Source organism: Micropterus salmoides, unplaced genomic scaffold (assembly GCF_014851395.1).
Source record: "Micropterus salmoides isolate LMB-PRFRI ecotype aquatic unplaced genomic scaffold, ASM1485139v1 Ms_hic_scaffold_12, whole genome shotgun sequence".
Taxonomy (NCBI): Eukaryota; Metazoa; Chordata; class Actinopteri; order Centrarchiformes; family Centrarchidae; genus Micropterus; species Micropterus salmoides.
This window is the reverse complement of record NW_024040263.1, coordinates 10836768-10858049: the sequence shown is the minus strand read 5'-3', so window position 1 is coordinate 10858049 and position 21282 is coordinate 10836768. Positions and strand designations below refer to the sequence as shown.

At 40.2% G+C, this 21282-nt stretch overlaps 1 protein-coding gene and 1 long non-coding RNA gene across 2 annotated transcripts in view; one reads left to right on the top strand and one right to left on the bottom strand.

Moving 5' to 3' along the window:
* Positions 1-9122, bottom strand: part of LOC119898988 — a 20010-nt gene extending 10888 nt beyond the window's left edge. The window contains exon 1 of the long non-coding RNA XR_005443673.1: positions 8451-9122. This is a non-coding gene — a long non-coding RNA (uncharacterized LOC119898988). The remainder of the gene's footprint in view (positions 1-8450) is intronic.
* Positions 9121-21282, top strand: LOC119898986 (microsomal triglyceride transfer protein). Its single transcript, XM_038713341.1, has 18 exons — positions 9121-9181; positions 10717-10904; positions 11083-11226; positions 13170-13277; positions 13374-13490; positions 13569-13708; positions 13794-13944; positions 14688-14845; positions 15003-15171; positions 15621-15728; positions 15854-16066; positions 16178-16389; positions 16531-16628; positions 16844-16965; positions 17189-17416; positions 18567-18691; positions 20712-20882; positions 20968-21282. Exons 1-18 carry the CDS (start codon positions 9121-9123, stop codon positions 21113-21115), a joined length of 2661 nt encoding a protein of 886 aa, XP_038569269.1. The 3' UTR covers positions 21116-21282.

Here is a 21282-nt window from a genome sequence, read left to right as displayed (position 1 = left end):
AAAGTTATGTTCTCTGATGAAAGTAAATTTTGCATTTCCTTTGGAAATCGAGGTCCCAGAGTCTGGAGGAAGAGAGAAGAGGCACAGAATCCACGTTGCTTGAAGTACAGTATAAAGTTTCCACAGTCAGTAATGGTTTGGGGTGCCATGTCATCTGCTGGTGTTGGTCCACTGTGTTTTCTGAGGTCCAAGGTCAACGCAGTCGTCTACCAGGAAGTTTTAGAGCACTTCATGCGTCCTGCTGCTGACCAACTTTATGGAGATGCATTGAGATTTCATTTTCCAACAGGATTTGGCAACTGCACACAGTGCCAAAGCTACTAGTACCTGGTTTAAGGACCATGGTATCCCTGTTCTTAATTGGCCAGCAAACTCGCTTGACTTTAACCCTATAGAAAATCTATGGGTTATTGTGAAGAGGAAGATGTGATACGCCAGACCCAACAATGCAGAAGAGCTGAAGGCCACTATCAGAGCAAGCTGGGCTCTATTAACACCTGAGCAGTGCCACAGACTGATCGACTCCATGCCACGCCGCATTGCTGCAGTAATTCAGGCAAAAGGAGCCCCAACTAAGTATTGAGTGCTGTACATGCTCATACTTTTCAGTTGGCCAACAGTTCTAAAAATCCTGAAACAGTTTTTCAACTGTGCAACCAAGGAGCTTCCCTGTTTGTTGGGCGTGTTACCCAATCAGCTGCAACACACATTTGTAAACAAACTCAAGCAACAAAAAAAAATAAATAAATAAATAAAATAAATCAGCTCTTGCATACACAGCTCTGTGTTAAAGGCACCACCGTTTCCGTTTAAAAGCATGCATTTTGTCCGCTGAGTTCAGCCTAGCGCCAATGGTGACGTCAAGATCCTCCAGTCGCGCCCTCCCTCACGCCCCCTTCAAATTTCAGCATAATTTGGCGGCAAAGTTTTGTGACGTACAAAGCTCGGACGTTGGACATTAAAGCTAACGTACTAATTAAAGTCAAACTAGACCATGTTGGCAAGTGGTAACTTTAACATTGTCATCGTGGAAGAGTAATTTTGTTGTAATATGTGGAATCTTCCATATATCAATTAAAATGTCAGAGTCCGCGTGAAGAGTTGAACATTAAACAAGCTAACTTTAGCTTGATGTATTGTAGATATCCCTGCCGAACAATTCGGAAGTAGCAAATTAGTGTCGCATGAATAACTGCCTATTTAGTAGCAAGTAGTGTTACCTTACTGATTAAAGTGCAATTTATACTTCTGCATCAAGTCGACGGCGTAGGCTACGCAGATACGGCAGGATACGAGTGAAGGGGAGGAGTTAGGACGTGTGGGTAATGGAATTGCTAGCGATGACGAGGTTGATGTGTGGTCCCGCTCCTGTAACTCTGCTGATCAGCACCACTTGTACATTGCGCACGATGTGCTTGCTCATACAAAATCACAACAATTAAAAAATAAAAAAATAAAACAATCAGACCGACTTCAGTGTAGTGTGGTGTATAACATATGTGCATTTGACCATTACAGTTTAACATAATGCTCTGTAGCTGGGGACAGTGAACCCTCCTATAGAACTTGACCCCTGACTCAGAGCTGGACAGAGGCACAGTGAACCCTTAAGGGGAAGTAATGATTGATGGGTGTGCAAAGAGTGAACCCTTCTATGAAATTTGACCTCTGACCCAGTGGTAGGGGGAGTAGAGGTTAGTGTGTATGAAGGGACTTTGCCCTTATATGGTATTTAGCAGAGACCTAAACATGTCCTATATAAGCTGTGTTCGATGTACAGAGAGACAGAGTGGCCATCGGGCTGGGTCACTCTCCAAGCTGCTGCAGAGCTTGTAATTGATGCTGAATTCTTTGATGTAATAAACTTTTATAATCAAGAACAGTGTCAAGCGGATTTCTTCTCAACACATCATCGCAGCATTATCGTTCGGACACCACAGTAGACAACACAAATATGAACAAAAACAATATAATATTGACAAATAGTGCAGTGAGCAGAGTGCCAAGGATGCAGGAATAAATATTTTGTGCAGGAGTTATGACTTGAGGTAGGTGGATTGGTATACAGTATCTACAATATGACAGCACTGAAATAGAGAATAGTGATCAAGGTACCAACTTCAAAGAGGAGGGGAAAAAAGACTTACAGGAATCCTTCAGTAACCTTTCCCCTACTCAAGTCACTACTGGCAACAAGGAAAATTCATTTCCGTTTCAACCCTCCACACGCACCCCACATTGGTGGCGTCTGGGAGGGTGAGATACACTCGATTAAGAATGCTCTGAAGGCAACCATTGGTTAGCTAGTTGAATTAATCTTGCTTAGTTAATGCTCTGCAGGGTTCATACTGCTGTTGGTGCACTTAGAGACCTGATTGGCAGGGACACACCTTGGCCCGGTGTGCCCCATGCATACACAGTAAGCCAGAGCAGCAGACAGTCTTGGGTTGGACTGCCTCATCTCACGGCTTCTTGTTTGGTTTCTAGTTTGTTTTTACAGCACAACATCCATGCAGCACATTTTCACTCATCCACTACTGACTTTAGATTCTTCCTACTCATTGGTTTCGCTTATTTTAATAAGTTACTTTGTTATTTAGTCTACCCTGAGACCGTAAACTCATTATGAAAGTGTTTGAGTTAATTCAGCAGAAACATTATTTCTAAGGGAACCTTTTTGCAACCAGCGGGCTCGCCCCCTGCTGGCCGTTATGGAGAATGCAAGTTCAGTCGGCATGGTTTCACTTTCAGACCTACAGGTTGCCGCTTGATTGAGATTTTACCTGAATTTAAAACATTAAATTCTAATCCTCTAAATTTAAAACAGCCAGGCAGTTAATATGCACACTTCAATATGTTTAGTTATTACAAGTCATGTCATCTCGACATATAACAATGTTATAGAAAATTGAATATTTTTCTCATACCGTGCAGGCCTACCTAATGCCCGTTGGGTCTGGTCTTACCAAAAAACCGCAACCAAATAATACTAAAGTAACTATAGTGGTATCCTTAACCAGTCTCAATAAGGGTATCAACAAAAATTAAAGATCCCCATCCCTAGTGCTAAGTGTGTGTGTAAACTAGGTCTGCATGCTGACGGCTAATAAGCACACAATAGCTTCCTCCATATGGGACTCTGCCTGTCCGTCCAGTCAGAGCTCACCTCCATCAGGTTCGCTGAAGTCCAGCTCGACGCGACCCTTTTGTGCAGATTTTCAAACCTTTTTTTTGTTTGTTTTTTTCTCCTACTGTGTGTCAGAACCGGACATGGTGATGCATCACTCAATGAAACCTCATCCCACCATCACCGCCATAATGCTGGACTTCATGTGCCGGGTAACAACACCTGCCACACTTGGTGGGTGGGGGGTGATAAAAGCATGAAGGAGTGTCAGGAGGACGACGTCTGGCTGCTCTGCTACCTCACCCCCTCCATCTACTCTGACACACACACAGATCCAGATCTGAATGTTTCTATCTCTGTTCAGTTCCCTGATGAGACGATGCGTTTAGCTGCTCAACATGATCGCCAGGCCCGGATTAAAGAAGTAAGACACACTCAAGGTTTTGTTGGAAACACCTCTTGCAAATACAGGACCGATTTATCGGCCGATATGAGCTAACTGCATTTCAATTGGTATCTGCGTTTATAACAGCCAATTAATGACTATTAAAATAAATGGAGAGAAGGGTCTTTATATCATGGCATGAGTGTTGCATTTCACCAGAAGGCGCTCTGCAACTCAATCTGTTGATAAAAAAGCGCCACAAATTCACCACAAAACAAAGCTATCAGCTGACCAAAGGCCAGCAGAGCTACAGAAGCAATGAATGAGCAAAGTTCACGATGAGTTGGTCATATGTCATGTGAAATACATGACTTAAATAATAAAAACAGCACTAATCACTTCTTGAGTTTGTGAGTTTCCATTAGTATTTGAGTCTAGCACAAATCGAGATAGTACGTAGCTTGTCATCATAGCGACGCCACACACAACTGCCACGATGTAATGTTCAATGCGACACACACTGCTTTCTCTTTTTTAAGTTAAATCGTTTCAACATTCCTCAGAATGTAAAAACAGGTAAGCGGTATGAAAACCTTCCAGCTGTGTTTTCCTCTGCCGTTGTTGCTGCAGCGGTCTGTGTGACGGCGGGAGCAGAGGGCTCTGTGAGCGGGCGGCTGGCCGGCCTCACACGCTCCTCCCACACAGGCTTCCCCCGCAGCCACTTACGGAACTCCTCAACTCCGGAAATATTCAAGCACATTTTCGTTCCGCCATGACTTCTCGTAAAACTGTCAATATTCGAAATCTACAGAGCTGATTTCTCACCTCAAAACTTCTCAGAAGTGGATTTAGTGATGAAATTCCATACGAAATCTGTAAAATATAAAACTTTCTGTTGATGGCCTCTGTCTGGTGCACGCAATGATTATGCAGTGAATAGTGAATATTCTCTCTGACCAATCAGCAGTCTGTTATGGTTACATTTTAGTATCCCTCAGATCGCTTGGAACCTGGACAGAGATGAGGTGATACGAAAAAAAGTACCTGGAAGCAGGTACAGGTACAACATTTCTACAATGGAAAACCAAACAAAGGCGAGTTGAGCCAAAGGGCCTCTGCTCAGACTAGCTTGGTTTGAGGGCGTGTCTGACCCCCGCTAGCTGCTTGGCAAGCTTTATGACGCGTTTTCATTGTGACGTCACAAGTAAAGGAAGTGAAGGGCTGGACTACAAATGAGCTGTTTTCAAGCGGTTCAGAGCAGAGCTTTCTGTGGGAGATGGGAGCTCCCTTTGGGCTGGACTTTGGGCTTTTTCACTTTGCAAACCTTTTACATGCATAAAAAAGATATATAACTCAATAAAGGAGAGGGAAAAAGCCAAAAACACAATACCACCTCTTTAATAAGAACCAGTTGATCAGCCAGAGGAAGAGGTGCAGAGGATGCCATTGTGTGTGGATAATGACTCCCTCCTTTTATTATTATCTTTTTAATTAGGACGGAGTCACAGTGATAACAACACTTAATTCACCAGTGGAGGGTTTATTGCAAACAAGTGTTATGCCATCTCCCTCACACACACAACCATAGAGGCTGTTTTTCAGAACCAATGACAAGCAAACATGTCGTTAACACCTTTCAGCTCAAAACGATATCAATCATTAATTTCAATCTCATTTGTATTTAACTGTTTGGTGGAGATGGAAACCAGTTTTGGTATGACACTTAAAGAAATGCCGGATACTTATAATGTATTTTATTCCAGTTTCAGCAATTGCAAAAGGAGATGCTCAAACTTAAATCAGCCTGATGTTCAAATTGTTTTTGTCAGCAAGAATAATACTACACATCTACTCAAGAGAACTGTAACTATGAAATCTCAATTAAAAAAAATGTCAAACGTCACGGACCAGAGGTTCGTGTCTCTGCTGCTCATGTGTTGTCTCAGACTGTTTTCAGTTCCCTAATTGTTGGCGATTAGACTGAGTTGGAGTCGTTGTTCCACGGTTGGAGAGGAAAAGCCATATTGCTGTTTTAGATGGTAGGTTTCACTCACTCACTCACTCTTTCAGCACAACAGATCATTTGCATTTAAAGCTTTGATAAGCGTATCTGCTGTGTTGTCAAGGATTTCAAACCTATGATTTGACCTTTTGGCCAGGTGTCTCAGTGTTACTTCCGGATCCTTTTCTAGTCTCAGTGGAGAACAGTAGACTCGTTCCTACTGATATAATCAACCTTCCTCTCAAACACATCGACTCCTTCCAGTTTAATGCCAAAATTGTTTGATTATCAGCGCTGAGCAAGTGTCTCATTCATTTATCTTTGTGAAACAGTCAGTTATGTGTACCCTCCTTCGGGATCCCTTTATCCAGAAATTTGACAGGATAGCAGTGATTTATAATATGCAAGTTTTCCTTGCAATTAAAAATGACAATATTGAGTTCACTGATTAGCAGGCAACCAGGGACACCACTAGAAATGTTGTGTCCATCGATAATAGCTTTCCTATAATATCTGTTGAGCTCTGCCCCCCCTATAATATACTTTGTGTACTTTACTCATTTTAAATAAATTTGCAGACAGTAACGATGTACATATCACTCCTGTTTTAGCTCCTCTTTATTGGTTCCACTTTAGAACTACTTTTAAAATTTTATTAAAAATATATAAATAAATAATATATTATAAATCCATTGTCTTTCTCCGTCTTACATTAGTGACCTTTTGACCCCATCTGTACCTGTTTGTAACTGGAAGTTGTTAATGCAGCTTTGTCTTTGCATACCGGAGCATCTCAGATTAAGTAGCTCTAAATCTCCCTTGAAAACCTACTTTTAAAAAAAAGTTTATTAGGTGCTTTGGTTGATTATTTCCCCTGATTTTACATGTGATTTTATTGTTGCTTGTGTTATCTGATGTTTTACTCATACTTGCTCATCTCTTTTCTTTTTGCTTTCACTTGTGCTGCACCATGTAACATTGTTAAGAAAGGTGATATACAAATAAAGGTTATTCTTATTATAAATACTACTATATGACTCCTCAGTTAAGCGTTCTTATTGTTCTTAAATGATCTATATTTGCTTCTTTATATTGTACAAATTAGATTTAAATTTGTTGGGATTTCTTTTTCTGTTGCTTCACAGTGATTGTTTTGTACTCTGTATCTGTATTGTTTGGTACATTGGGAATATATGAAATCTTCATCCAGTTGTGTCATTATGTGACGATATACATTATGACAAAGTCTGAAGTTATTCCGCAGTAATTATGACCAGCACCATCATCTTTTTCCACCAGTAAAATGTGTTTTTAGTTAAAAGTACATAGAAAAAATTAGGTATAACCTATTCATCCCTTTTATAAAAAAGGCAAATCTTCCCACAGGTCATGACATGCTTTCTAGTACTTTATCTGTAGTCCTTAGGAGAAGCACACTGACTGCTGGCTGCAGTTGGACATTGAGAGCTTCCTAATTGTGGCTGACGTCTAGCTTCAGGACAGCAAGGGAATCATCAGATGAGGAGTGCTGAGATGGTGTCTGTCCGCTGGATTGCGTAGTCTCAACCCGAAGAGACAAACATTCTGTAAAACGGTGGTTCTCAAAGTGGGGTCTGGGGATCACCAGGTGTTCTTGAGCGGGTTCTAGGGGGTCCTCAGCAAAAAGTGGAATCATTTCTGTCTTTTTTGTAATTCCACCACTAAGTAACACAATGACAGAATCTATGACTACTTGGGTCACAGGTTTCATACACTGTAATAAAAGATCTAAAATTCAAAATCAGAATGGGGGTCTGTGGTCTAATTTGTGTGAGTTTAGGGGTCCTTGATGTGAAAAATTTTTAGAACCACTGGTGTAAAGGTATCAGTGCAGAGGTGATCTTATTTCTGTTTTCAGTGCAGATTGAGCTGAAGAAACTCCAAACAGGGAGACAGTCAACATCAGCAGACAGACACTGACACCCAGTGGCTGCTCAGTCACATTCACATATACTGTATGGAGTGCTGTTGTGCTTCAATCTGAATTGCCTTTATTTTCAACACCTTAGTGTTCTTACTCCACTACAGTTATCTGACATTTTAAATATAAAACCTACAGTACGTTTAGAAACTACCTAAAAATTTAGAATGACCAACTAAAAAACAACACTGACACGGGGCATTTGATACATTAAGTACATTTAGCTGATAATACAATTAAGTAAAACTGCTTGATTACTGTCCTGTGCCGCATCATTATTTTGCAATGTAGGCTACATGTGACAAACTAAATATCGCTGCAAGAACAATTTTCTCTATATGTATACATGCATATTGTGAGCTGTTGAAAACCAGAATCAGTCACCTTTATGTGTCTACACACTTACACTTGGCCAGTAAAGATGACTTTGATGCAGATTTTGATTAGGCCTACTAAACTTTAGTTAGTAATAGCAGCTTCACTGGTGTAAAAAGACAGACAACGACAAAAAGTTTGACCTGTGTGGGCTGATTTGGGTAAAATTTCACAACAGTATAATAGAGTGGGATTTATTTAAAACAGGAGAATAAGTGAAGTGAAGTGAAAAAGCCAAATGCTGCTGATGAACGTGATGAATGGTGCCATCAAGTGAAAATCTGCACATCCCCTCCTCACACGCCTCACCCCCACCACGCGCGCGCACTCTCACGCACGCGCGCGCGCACACACACACACACACACACACTGTATCTAAATTGTTACTATCATCATTTTAATTTTACAAACTGAGGTTGCAACTTTTGTAATTATCTGTAGCAGATGAATGGAGTCTTGAAATGCATTAATCAGAGAAATCAGCAGTGGAGTTTGTCTAAAACCTGACACATCAGCCTAATATCCTCAAAAAGTATCACCGATCTAAGCTCATATCTCTTGTGTAAAAATATGTCCTATTCAGTATTTTACACAGACTCACCCTCAGCTGAAAATGTGCAACTTTTGGGTCCACTGTAATCTGAGCTGGAGGGCTGGTTTGACTGCCGACTGCTCATTTCCTCTAACCAACCAAGACGCACCACAAAGCACCGACTGTTCATCTCAGCAAGTAAGTAGGTGAAAGGTATCATGAACGTAAGGACGCTCTACCACCTCTCGGTAAGTATGAATGGCTCGCTTTTCTTGTGCAATTATTTTTTATACCAAAATGACGTTCTACTATATTGTTTGTTGATTAACGTTACGGCATGCAGTCTGTTGGAAACCTAAAGTCCAGACGGCGGGGAGTCTCACTTGCCCCTTGATCATTTAAATCAATCAGATAATCCCATTTCATTGATTAATCAATCACATGGCCGCGCCGCAGATGCAGATGTGGCCTCGCCTTATTAAAAGAGGACTCCTGGCAGCATCTGTCAATAGCACAAGTTCCTGTCAAATCTGTGCATCCCAGGTTAATGATTTGCCAGTTATCTCGTACTTAGTACTTGAGCGTGGAGTTTGGAGTCTGCCCTCCCCTCCGATAAAACATAATAGGGGAAGCTTGGACTTGCGTGGCCTTTCTTTTTGGCTCTTAGTGCCACTCCAGTCACTGACTCCCTTTTTTTGTATCGCTTTTGATTCTTCTGGATACAGAGAGAGGACACACAATGTTAACTCTGGTTGTGTTCTTGCTTTGTACAGCCGCCTCTGTCTCCACTTCTGCCAAAGGTGAGTTTGGAAACGTTGTGACCTTCTGTCAGTAAATGTATAGATTGTGTTAGTAAGGTGTTTGGGGCCAACAGGCAAACTATTTAATAAAGTTTGAATTAATTTATGAGGGACAAGAAGAATGCTGCTTCATTTCCAATTAATAGAAATGTGAAAACAGGATTAATTTCTAGCTTAAAATGACAGAGACTGTAAAATCCCCAAATGAATGAATTGTTGCAGGAAATAATGCTGGGTGATGTTACAGTGCACACAGTGTCTCCCATTCATTGTCAGTGGAGTAGGAGTACAGTAGATAAAACACAACATATACATATATTTTTTTTTATTTCTGCTGGTGTTTTCTGATGTTCCCTTAGAATATCAGTTGTTGACAAAAGGCAAGGTGACACATTTTTTGTTTTGTGTCACTTTTTGAGAGGAAGGTTGATTACACCATTTGTTAGATGAATTCAGCCTCATGCCTCAGTGACCGTGATGAAATCAAATACTGACACGTCAGTCTGTCTTCTCCACGTGGCCTAATGTCATTTCTAACGAGGAGCTTGTCATTAACTGAGCAGAGGAGAGATTTTTATCTTTGAACACGCCTTGTTGAAAGGCCGCTGATTGAATCACCTCAACACTATTCACAGACATTATTTCTGGAAAGGAAACCAAAAAAAAGAAAGAAAATGAAAGGCAGTTTGCTCAGTGGAAGTTATTTCATGTCAATACCCAAAGTGTATAAGGGAAACTATAAAGCACAGAGTTTGTGGGGCCACAAGTTAAAGATATATACCTTGAATTACATATTTTGATACATACCATCTTGTTATAAGAAACCACATATTTGGTGTTTGTGTGTGTTTTTTGGTAAAAAGTTATCATCCTCTATTAACAGTGTTAAGTATGTAGCTCAATATGCTTTATTATTAAAATGACCTGAATTACAGATATAGACTATAGCTTTCGCATCTTCTGGTTTGAGTTCATTCAGCACCGTGAGTAAAGTTACACTATCACTGATAGTAAGGTAGTTAAAAGTGTGAATTGCTTTGAAAAACATCCTATGTAGTGCTAGTGCACCTATTTGTTAGTGAGAAGCATCTTTGACTTGAGAGTTTTCTCCCAAACTGCTACTTTTTAAATGTATGAGGCTACCGAAATAACATTATCCTTTAGGCAATATCCAGGTTTGCTTCTTGTTTGTTTCCCAGGACAACACAACCATTGCTCAAAACTCAAATCTAAGACCTTAGAGCTTGAACACACCAACAAAATATAGTTGTTGTTTTTTAAAAACAGTCACTGCTCAAAACTGCATTTTTGCATGACAAACATGACTGAATGTTCAGGGGGATGAATTACTTTATCAAGTTTCAGGTTTCTATTAGCTAATATTTAGAATGTCCTGACATGAAATGAAACCAGTGGTATAATGAGAATGTATTTGAAAATGTGTCTTAAAAGCTATAGTACACTTTGGGAAATGGTTTGCAGTAACATAAAGCACCACTCTCCACTCACAAGCTGTGTTTCCTGTGTTTCTTCAGGTGGTGCTGCTGGACCCCGACTGAACAACAACCAGCTGTACAAATTCAGCTACACCACCGAGGTGCTGGTGGACAGGACCAGGGGGTCAAAAGAGGGCAGTGCTGGCTACAGGATCTCGAGTGATGTGGACATCAACCTAGTCTGGAGAGATCCCAGCAGCAAGGATGACCAATTGATTCAACTGGCGGTATGTAGGTCCACTCACATGTGCAGACAGAACTTGATGTCATGTCATAGAAAATTCATATGCACTTCAATCAAATGAGTTACATGAGCGTTAGAATAATCCATTGATTGCAAAAGGGAGTGCAGGCTTTGACTCTCAGTACTTAATACTTAATACAGTACTAATCGCTCATTCATAGATCTCAAATGTGAGGATCGACCCTGTGTCCCGTCGATCAGAGAAGAAGAACGTCCTCCATGGATCCACAGTGGAAAGCGTTTTGGGGAAAACCAAACTAGCAGCTCTGACAAAACCTTTCTTGGTGCATCTGAGAAATGGAAAGGTAAGAGCGTTAGCCTTGCTATAAATGGTATTAAACAATATCTGTATAAAGAAAATAGTCCTTATCAGTGGCTCACCACTTATTGCTGGTATTATCTCCTCAACCTCATATTTTCTTAAGAAGTATTTAATAAGAAAACACCTTTTTGTATAAAGAGTTTATATTTTTGGTAAACACTGAGATCATTTATATTCTCTCCAGGCAAAGAACGACAGTAGCAGTTCCTGATTATGAGATGAATTGTTTTTTTCAGAAAATTTATAATCTTATACATACATAATGTTACAAAGTCAGTAGTGTACTTCAAGTGCTCCACTGTTGTTTTTTTCAGCTAATTAATGAGCTTACGTTCATTGTGCTGGAGCGATGATGCTGGCAGGGGAAATACCACACAGATGTGTGTGCGTGCAAAGGTCTGCGAGGTTCAAAAGGTCAATGAATGAATGAACAAGTCTGACACAAAGAGTGACTCTGGGATCGGTGGATAAGGCTCATACTGTCCTCTTACTGGCTGTGAGATGTTTGGGTTCAAGCCAAACTCATTCACTGTTATCACATCATTATCACTATATACTATCCAATAATGCATAATCGCCACCGAAAGATTAACAGCAGGCTGGTTGTTACATATATCATTTAAAGACTCATGAGGAGAATCATACAGCACCGGTTTATGGGCAAGTATTGCTGAAGAAAGTGCTGTCAAGAGTAACGATTTCTTCACTCAGTTTTCAGCCAAAGCAGCATGGGGATGGTTAGTGAAATTCTGTTTGAACATTCATGTCCCCCATGGGATGAACTCTGATCCACTGACCTTTCCTCTAGCACCATCATCAGGTCAAAAGTAAATGTCGTCCGATAATTTGCTTTGTGACCAAATACTTGCAAAACTAATGGCACACACACTTAACAAAGATGGTTATCATGGTAAACATTATGCCTGCTTAGCATGCTGACGTTAGCATTCAGTGCGAACGCCACCAAATTAATTATTTTACAATCTGGCAACCCAACATTTTTCTTATTATTGCCTTATAACTGATCCATAAATATTAGTAAATTGTATTAATCATTAATAAAGCAAATGGTTATAACTTATAAACATTTTCTTAGGAAGTCAGGACTTGTGTGTTGTATAGAGAGACTTCAACAGCATACTGTATTGATTATATCTTACTCTGAAAAGTCTGTGACTGTTGTGGAACTGTTGTACACCAGCTGGAAAAAAGTTAAAATAAATTAAAATATTAAATAATATCTTACCTCTTAGTATTAATACTTATTCAGTGTGGAGTAAAGGTTGGAAGAAGGAGCTGTTAGATGGCGTGGAACTGGATAGACCAGTGTCTCTCCTGGTGTGTTGTTAGGTTATTTATACTTATGGCAGGCTGCGGCAGGAAAAATACACAGAGTCGCAGTGGACAATCTATTTATGGTGGTCCAGGCTGATATTGTGGCTGAGCACCACAAATAAATTGCATACTGTATAGGAGACACTGTAGGATGATGTAATAGTCTGCTTTCTCCAGTCATGAGCAAGACACAGAGCACATTACTGAGCCAGTATTCCAGTATTTTAATATGATAACATCAACATACGTAAACACAAGACTGACTCATCTTTTAAACTGTAGGTGCTATGTACTGATGTGTATTGAGAATATAATTAGAGGCTATAAAATGTATTTGTTTTTAATATCTTATTTCTGCATGTAAGACAAATAGTCTCTGATGTCATGACCATGCAGACATGTTTCTGTACACAAGTGTGTAAAGGAAAACGGACACCCTGAAAGCCTTTGTGAGTTGCAGCACGTACAGTACTGTGGGTCACTTGCCTCAGAAGCTGCTTAATCTGTTCGACAAAATGCCTCTGTATCCATTGTTCGAAGGCATGATGTTCTGTTTAACGTGTTGCTTTTCTTTTTACACGTCTGCTGTAGGCAAAAGCATTTTATTCCTACTGGGCCGAACCTGCAACCATCAAGAACCTAAAAAGAGGGCTGGCCAGCTTAGTGCAAGTTCAGCTCAGTACTGGGAAGGTTATAGAGGTAAATGGCATGATTATACTTCCATCACATTTATTCATGGTTTTCATGTTTTATTACATGTAGCTAATGCTTACAAACTTTAACCTCTGGGAACAGAATGACGTGTCTGGAAGGTGCACAGTCGAGTACAAGGCAGTCAAAGGTCAAGTGACAAGAACCAAGATCCTGGAGACGTGTAGGACTGCAGAGACCGGATTCACCACACACAGTCAGGTATGTCAGTGTCCAGACCAACTCACCGTGCCAAAATTTTAATGTTACTGAATTGCTAATAAATGTGCCTCCCCTCAGGTCTTGGGTGTGAGCAGGAAGTCCAGTTCTGTTACAGTGTTCACACTTGAAGATGGTTTCATCCGCTCGGCCGTAGCTGAAGAAACACACTCGCTGGCTGTTAACGCCCGCAGATCTGCTGCAGCTAAAGTCCTGTCGAGGTAAAGGTCTTAACAAAGAATTAATGTGTATTGCCATTTGTAATATGGGGCACATTTTAAAATATTTAAATGCCTCGCTTTCCAGACAAACCCTCACGTTGGTAAGAACAGAGGCTGGAGCGCCGGAGGCTGCTGGGAAAGATGTGACTGGGGTTGTCAAGTCAATCGATGGCAAACTGGCAGCTGTTGGTATCATTGCGGAGAAGGTCAAATCCCAGTGCAAGGGCTGCCCATCAGTGAGTACCTGTTCCCTTTCACACAAACACATTTTAGCCGTGGTCTAGGGGTGGAAAAGTTGGTCCACCACTTTGGTTCAGATTTAAATATGTCAACAGGCATTGAATCGATTGCCATGACATTTTGTACAGACATTCATGGTCCCCAGATGATGATTCCTAATAACTTTGGTGATCCCCTGACTTTTTCTCAGGCACCACCACAAGGTTAAAATGTGTCGTTTCGAGTGAAATGTCTTGACAACTATTGGATGGATTGGTACAAATATTCATGTCCCACTCATGATGAATCCTTAGAAATTATTTAACATTTCCTCAAGCGCCATCATCAGGTCAGAATAGTCCAATTTTTTGGTTTTATTACCAAATACTAACTCAGCATCAGCTGTACTTTTAGTGCTAATTACAAATGTTAGCATGCTAACATGCGAAACTAGGATGGTGAACATGATAATCATCATCACCTGAAAGTAATTATTACTAGGAAGAAAGCTAGGAAAAACACTTACACATCCAGTATTTCTTATACAAATACATTCCCACACACTGCTTTTCATTTTCATTGAATGAGTACAAGTTACATTTTGGTGCCTAGAGACCTTCTTCAGCGTCTGAAGGTCTGAACGACTCCTAAATACTGTAACACTGTATTAGTAAATAGATACTGTATATTTTTGTACTGTAATTATTGCCTGAAGATGATCTGTCTTCTAATCCCCTCTCCCCTGTGTGCTCCCTCTTAGCTTTTTGAACATTGGCAGGCCGAACAGAAGCAGCTGGAGCCAGCGAGCCTGTCCAAAGCCACGGCTCCTCGCAGCTTCCTGGCCCTCATCCAGAGCATTAGGAAGGCATCCAAGGATGAGATTCTCAAAGTGCTGAAGAGTGCCAGCAAGACATCTCTGTAAACATGCTTCTACTTGTTTCCTACATCTTAACTTACTTACAAACTCCATCTCTGCTGTTTCTTTGATTGAGTCTAACTTTTAAGATTGAGAATGTCAGGACGCAAGAAGATTAACTCACCATTGTTGTATCTACCTTCTTCCTGCTGGTATCAGACCTCAGGTAGTGGATGCTGTGACCTCCTCCCAAACTGCTCCATCTCTGAATGCCATTCTTGAATTCCTTAACTTCACCGACGCCAAAGGTTTTGTTCTTCAGGAAAGGTTTCTCTATGCATGTGGCTTTGCTTCACATCCCAATGAGAGGATGCTCGAGGCTCTGCTGGTGAGTGTCATGTTGTTAATCACTGACTTGGCACCTTTTCTTGCTTAGTAAAGGAAAGATCTGATCTGCCGTGATCGAGTACATATCAGTTATTTGATCAGTCTCTGCCTCAAGATATGAACTGCAAAGTGTTTATTTTCTCCAAAATGAATCCAGAAAAAAGTTGGCACTCTAGTGGTTTAAAAAAGCAAAAGCAAACAATTACCACAGGTCTTGACATTTTCAAGATTCCCCAGATTTTTCAAAAACATTTTAAAACTAAGTTTAGTGGAAACAAACACATTACATATCAATGGTCTCTTCATACATTTCTGTATAATATTCTTCTTTCTGCCCTAGAAATCTTGAGATCAGCTTTTTAAATTGTCTGTCTTAAGAATAAGTCCACAAAACCAAGTCTTATTGAATGTTATCTGAGAATTTTAATGAGAAGAGTTTTTCCATTATAGGATATTTCAAAAGGAAAGATCGGCAACAATGACATTAAAGAGTCAGTGGTGATTATTATGGGAGCCCTTGTGCATAAGCTGTGTCAGAAAGGAGGGTGCAAGTTACCGGTGAGTTTCCAACAAGATAATAAAAGACGAAGTACACATAAATGAAGTGCAGTCTGGGAACAAACCAAATTTGAATGAATCCAAGAGCGAGACTAATGATCTCCTGCTATATATTTAATTCTCAGACAGTAGTGAAGGTGAAGAAGCTGATTTTAGACGGCCCTGACAGCACAAAGGTAGAGTCCGAGGTCCAGATGTATCTTCTGGCTCTGAAGAACTCTATGCTTCCCGAGGCCATTCCCATCTTTATCAAATATGCAGAGTCAGAGGTGGGAGCTTACAGCACCATCGCCCTCACCGCGTTGCAGCGATACGATGTCAGTCTCATGACCGATGAGGTGAGCCATACTCTATACAAGACTTTATTTGAATTGATGTTTATGAGTGTTAACTGCTATGCAATTAGCATAATAAAAACTGAGAAAAAAAAACATTCGTCTCATTTGTAGGTTAAGAAGACAGTGAACAGAGTTTACCACCAGAATCGACGGATCTATGAGAAAAACGTGAGAGCTGCCGCTGCTGATGTCATCCTCAGTAGCAACCCCTCATACACAGAGGTCAAGAATCTGCTTCTGTCTATTGGGAACCTGCCTCATGAAATGAACAAATACATGCTGTCTAAGATCCAGGACATCCTCCGCTTCCAGTTGCCTGCCAGGTGTGTTAATGGACATCCAATGGACCAACAGAAATGCTGAGTTTTCTGAGTTGATCACTAACAAAAAAGAGCATTTTGTGTTACCAATACATATTGCAGCTATTTAATGTATAATATCATTTTTTAAAAATCATTTTTCAGCAAAGTCATACAGAAAGCTATTAAGGACATGATTTCCCATAACTACGACCGTTTTTCAAAAGTCGGGTCATCGTCTGCATTCTCCGGATTCATGGCACGTGAGTAATCAACCAACATCTCGAAGCTTAAAATAAATCACACAATATATCGGTTGAAGATTTAGAATCTGAGATGAAATAAAGAAAAATGTTTAAAATTTAACAGTGAAAATAAAAGTTCATGAGTCTCACTATTATTTGCTTTTAAACAAGAAGATAAATAACAGCTATATGCATGCATGCGGACTGAATATTTTAAAATCCTCTTCCTACAGAATCTGCTGATTTGACCTCCACATACAGCTTGGACATCCTTTATTCAGGCTCTGGGATCCTGAGAAGAAGCAACATGAATATTTACGGTGCTAGTAATGGAGCGATGCTACATGGACTGCAGGTACGTGCATGTGATATCTCAGTAATGCCTTCATGAAAAAGTCAACTTAACTGTGACATCAAAATGACCTGGAAATTATTATTTTTTGGCCATAATTCTACACCATAACTCATGGATTTCTTTCCTTATGTACCATTTTTTATGTAGTGTCTATGAAATATCAGAACAGATCATTATCAAATTGCTTATTTAGACTAATTTTGAAATTCTTCCTGTTTTCTAGGTGGCAATTGAGGCACAGGGTCTGGAGTCACTGATTGCTGCCACACCCGACGAGGGAGAAGGAGACCTGGAGTCGTTTGCTGGGATGTCGGCTCTGCTGTTCGACGTCCAGCTGCGGCCTGTCACGTTCTTCAAGGGTTACAGCGACCTCATGTCCAAAATATTCTCCATGACCGGGGAGCCCATGAATGTAGTGAAGGGTCTCATCCTGCTGACTGATCATTCTGAGGTAAGCAGTCATTACTGTGTACTGCATCAGTGCCACCATTTACACTAGACCTTAATGTAGTAATGAAACTAGTATTTAAAGTTTACATTCAGTATGGTTAAAAACGAGAGTAGTAATGAGTCATGCATGCAGCAAGGAGTGACATACAGGTTGCTGACTCTAGGTGCTTGGTAAATGACCGTGGCTGTATGAATTTAATGGAAGAGAACACTTAACAATTGGTATATGCGGCACAATGCTTCCAGAAATCCTAATTCCCTTTCAAAACAGTGTCAGATTTGCAGCTTGTAGTTCAGCTTGGTTGAGGTCATCTCAGGGGAAAACAACAGCATTGGTGATTTGTTAAAACAGCTGAGAAGACCTAGTTTTACGTTGCAAACCACAAGTAGTTTGATGTCCAACGAAGGTTAAAATCAATGGCAACTGGACTTGGTTGAAGATACTGGAAGACGTTTCGTCCCTCATCCAAAGGACTTCTTCAGTTCTTACTGACTGGCAGGGAAACTCAGCTATTTAACCTCAGTGGGGTCGTTGGCCCGGGTCATCGATACTGCTGGTTCGACGAAACGTCTTCCAGTATCTTCAACCAAGTCCAGTTGCCCTTGATTTTAACCTTCGTTGGATAACTATGACCTGGATGACTGAGAATCTTCATAGAAAAGTAGTTTGATGCTGCCATATTATTATTATTGTTGCCACAGAAAGAAAATATGGATGATTGGGTGTAAAATGCATAGACTTTGACATTGGAGATTGAGGTTTGCATCTCCTGCCAACAGCCGGCATTGGCAACCAAGTAATTTTAGTTTCCAGAAAAAGTAGCAAGACAGTCTATTTGGGTCATTTTGTAAGCACTGACCCAGAGCCTATTTTGTCATGTAGGCACGAGGTCTTACTTGGACAAAATGTGTACACAGACACAGATAGTGAATGACTCAAGTTTATAACTTCATTTGTCGAGCTTAGTGAGTGTGAACAAGGTCTAAATGCGAACAGCTGATACCAGGATGTGGGATTTCATATGCCTTATGCTGTGGCTACTTTGAACGTAATGCTTTATGATAAAAGGAATCTTAATTATCAGTGAAGTCAGACATAACCTTCCATTGTGTGTTTTTGTTTTCTTTCCTGCTCATCTTTGGTCCTCTAGGTGATTCAGCTGCAGTCTGGCCTGAAGGCGAGTGCAGAGTTCCAAGGAGGGTTAGCAATTGACATCTCTGGCGGCATGGAGATTAGTCTGTGGTACAGGGAGTCCAAGACCAGTGTCAATAACAGGTACAGTCCTTACCATAAAACGACTGTTGCAATTGTTTATGTCCTGTAGTTGAATTAAGGCATCAGCAATGGTTTTCCATAATGGTTGGTATGTGCCATGTATGTAGGTCAGAGTACGTTTGTAGAGATACTGTCTATACAGTATGATGAAAGGCACATGCAGGGCAAAGTACTTTATGATAGGCTGATAATTCTTAGAAAACAGCTTTTGTGACCTTAAATAGATTTCTATTGATGTTGGATTCACGTTAACTTTAGATGGTCTATAAATGTTGTCCAAGTCATTTGTTCCACCGACACGTTGGACATGCTCCAGTATTGTGCTTCACGCCTGTTTCATTTCTAGGTTTGTGTGGATATGATGTCAGTTCTGTCTGGTTCTCTATTTTAAAACATTACGGTCAACACACAACGGTAGCTGCTGGAGCACATCATCATGCTGGTATCGGTTAGTTTGCGGCATCTGGTGATGAAACAGGATTAAAAGAGCAGTGCCACAGATTTTAACGTTAAAATACAGTGTGATTTTCCTGTACAAGCCACGGCTGCATATAGGCCTACATGCACCTCAGTACTTTTTAAGTACCAACTACATTTTGTCCATAACAGTATTGAAAACTAAATTCAAGAAAAGTTGATACCGAATGTTTGGTCAGATTCTTCACCCTGTTCCCTTGTTTTTTGGTCACAGATTTTTAATGTTATCAAAAAACCATTGGTACCCTGACTAAAACTTATAGGTCTTGTACTCTGCCCGTGTGCCTTAAAATTACGCTTGCAATAGTGACACATTTAATGTACAGCTCTAAATTTAAATTTACAATAAAATGACTTAAATAAGATTGAAAAGAAAAGGCTATTTTAATGGGCCTCCACTGTGGAATTGATCCCCCTTTTGGAACAGCATCATGAAGAAAGAAAATATGGTTTAGGGCAGAAGAAAGAGCTTCTATATTTCTGTTTTGGGATTTTCTCTCTGCTTGTAGACCACTATTAAGGGACATATCTTGTATTTGGACTTGAGGATGATTTGACCCATGTGTGCAGGGGAATGGCAGAGGCAGGTGAATGGATCAGCATAGTTGTACCTCTTGGACTCTGATAATAGACTGGCAGGCTATCTATAGATGCAGAACAAACCACACTGGCATCCTTGCCAAGGCATGTCTCCGTGGCAAAGTTACCGCGGTTGGATTTTCAACTGGCTGGCACACACTTTGATTTGAAACATACATGGTACATTATATCTACTTGTTAGTGTCTGAGCTTTACTGTGCTTTTGGGTCACTGATACAAACTGTATAATATAAATACATGGGAACAAACAAGGACCATATGCCACAGCGGTTATTATAATAATAATAATAGTTCTGAATAGCTGGAAACTGTCAATTGTATACTGTTACAATTGTATACCAGAACACCTCGGACACAAGTATATTAAATTGCAGGTAACCATAGCAATTTTACGCACTATACTCACTATTTACTGTAAGTGGTACCTGCTGGTTAAAGTGACTGCAATTGTATCTTTTGGTAAGTGTTGTGAGCAATAATACTGCAAAGATGTGTCTATATAGAAAATAATGAACTCTTAAAATAATAATAATGTACAGTTGTCACCTCTTTACCCCACATGGGTCTAAAAAGCAATTGTGAATTTATTACATGTGGAGCACTATTTTTAATGTGACAAATTCACAAAAAACAAGGTTTTTAGACAGCGTGTAGTATATACATGACCTACAAATTTTCAAATACATGAAATATTTCACACGTATTATTATATGTAACTCCATTTCACAAGTCCTTGCATAATTCATGCACATGGTTTTACATGATTAATTCACATGCTGGCATACTGTATGTGTTTTCTGGACATTTACCCTATAAAATATTGGTATTTTCACATGAACTTTAATGAAATGTGATATTTCACATGGGAAAATGTGAGTTTCACATATTCTCCTTTGTCTGTTGGACACAATTTTATTTGGTTTCCACTTGCTTATGGTTTCAGGGGAGCGTTAGTGGTCACTGGCAACGTTACAGTTGACATGGACTTTATGAGAGCGGGTGTGGAGGTCAGTTTCGAAACAGAGGCATCGCTGGACTTCATCACTACTGTCCAGTTTTCCGAATATCCCTTCCTGGTATGCATTCAGATGGACAAAGCCACCTTCCCCATCAGGTACAGAAAATATTTCAATGCTTTTTGTATTGTTGAATCAGCTTAAACAAAACCTAATTGTCTATAACTGATGTTCTGCTTTCAGGGAATACCTGACCAAGTATGAGAGCTTGTCTTCGGGAAAGAGCGTTGTGTCGTCAAAGAGCAAGAAGCAGCTCGTCCCTGGCTCTGAATTCCCCCTTCACCAGGAGAACTCAAACATGTGCAAGAGGGTTTTTGACTCCAGCTGGTAGAAGAGATACCATGAACTATCCAGGAGCCAGTTTTTACTCTTGAGGGTTTATTGCATTCAGGGACAGCTATCACACCTCAGCCTCATGCTGAGAGGACTGCAAGAGAGAAAGTGGTGAATGTTTTTTTAACAACACATACAATGTTTACTTTCCTGTGAATATTTAAG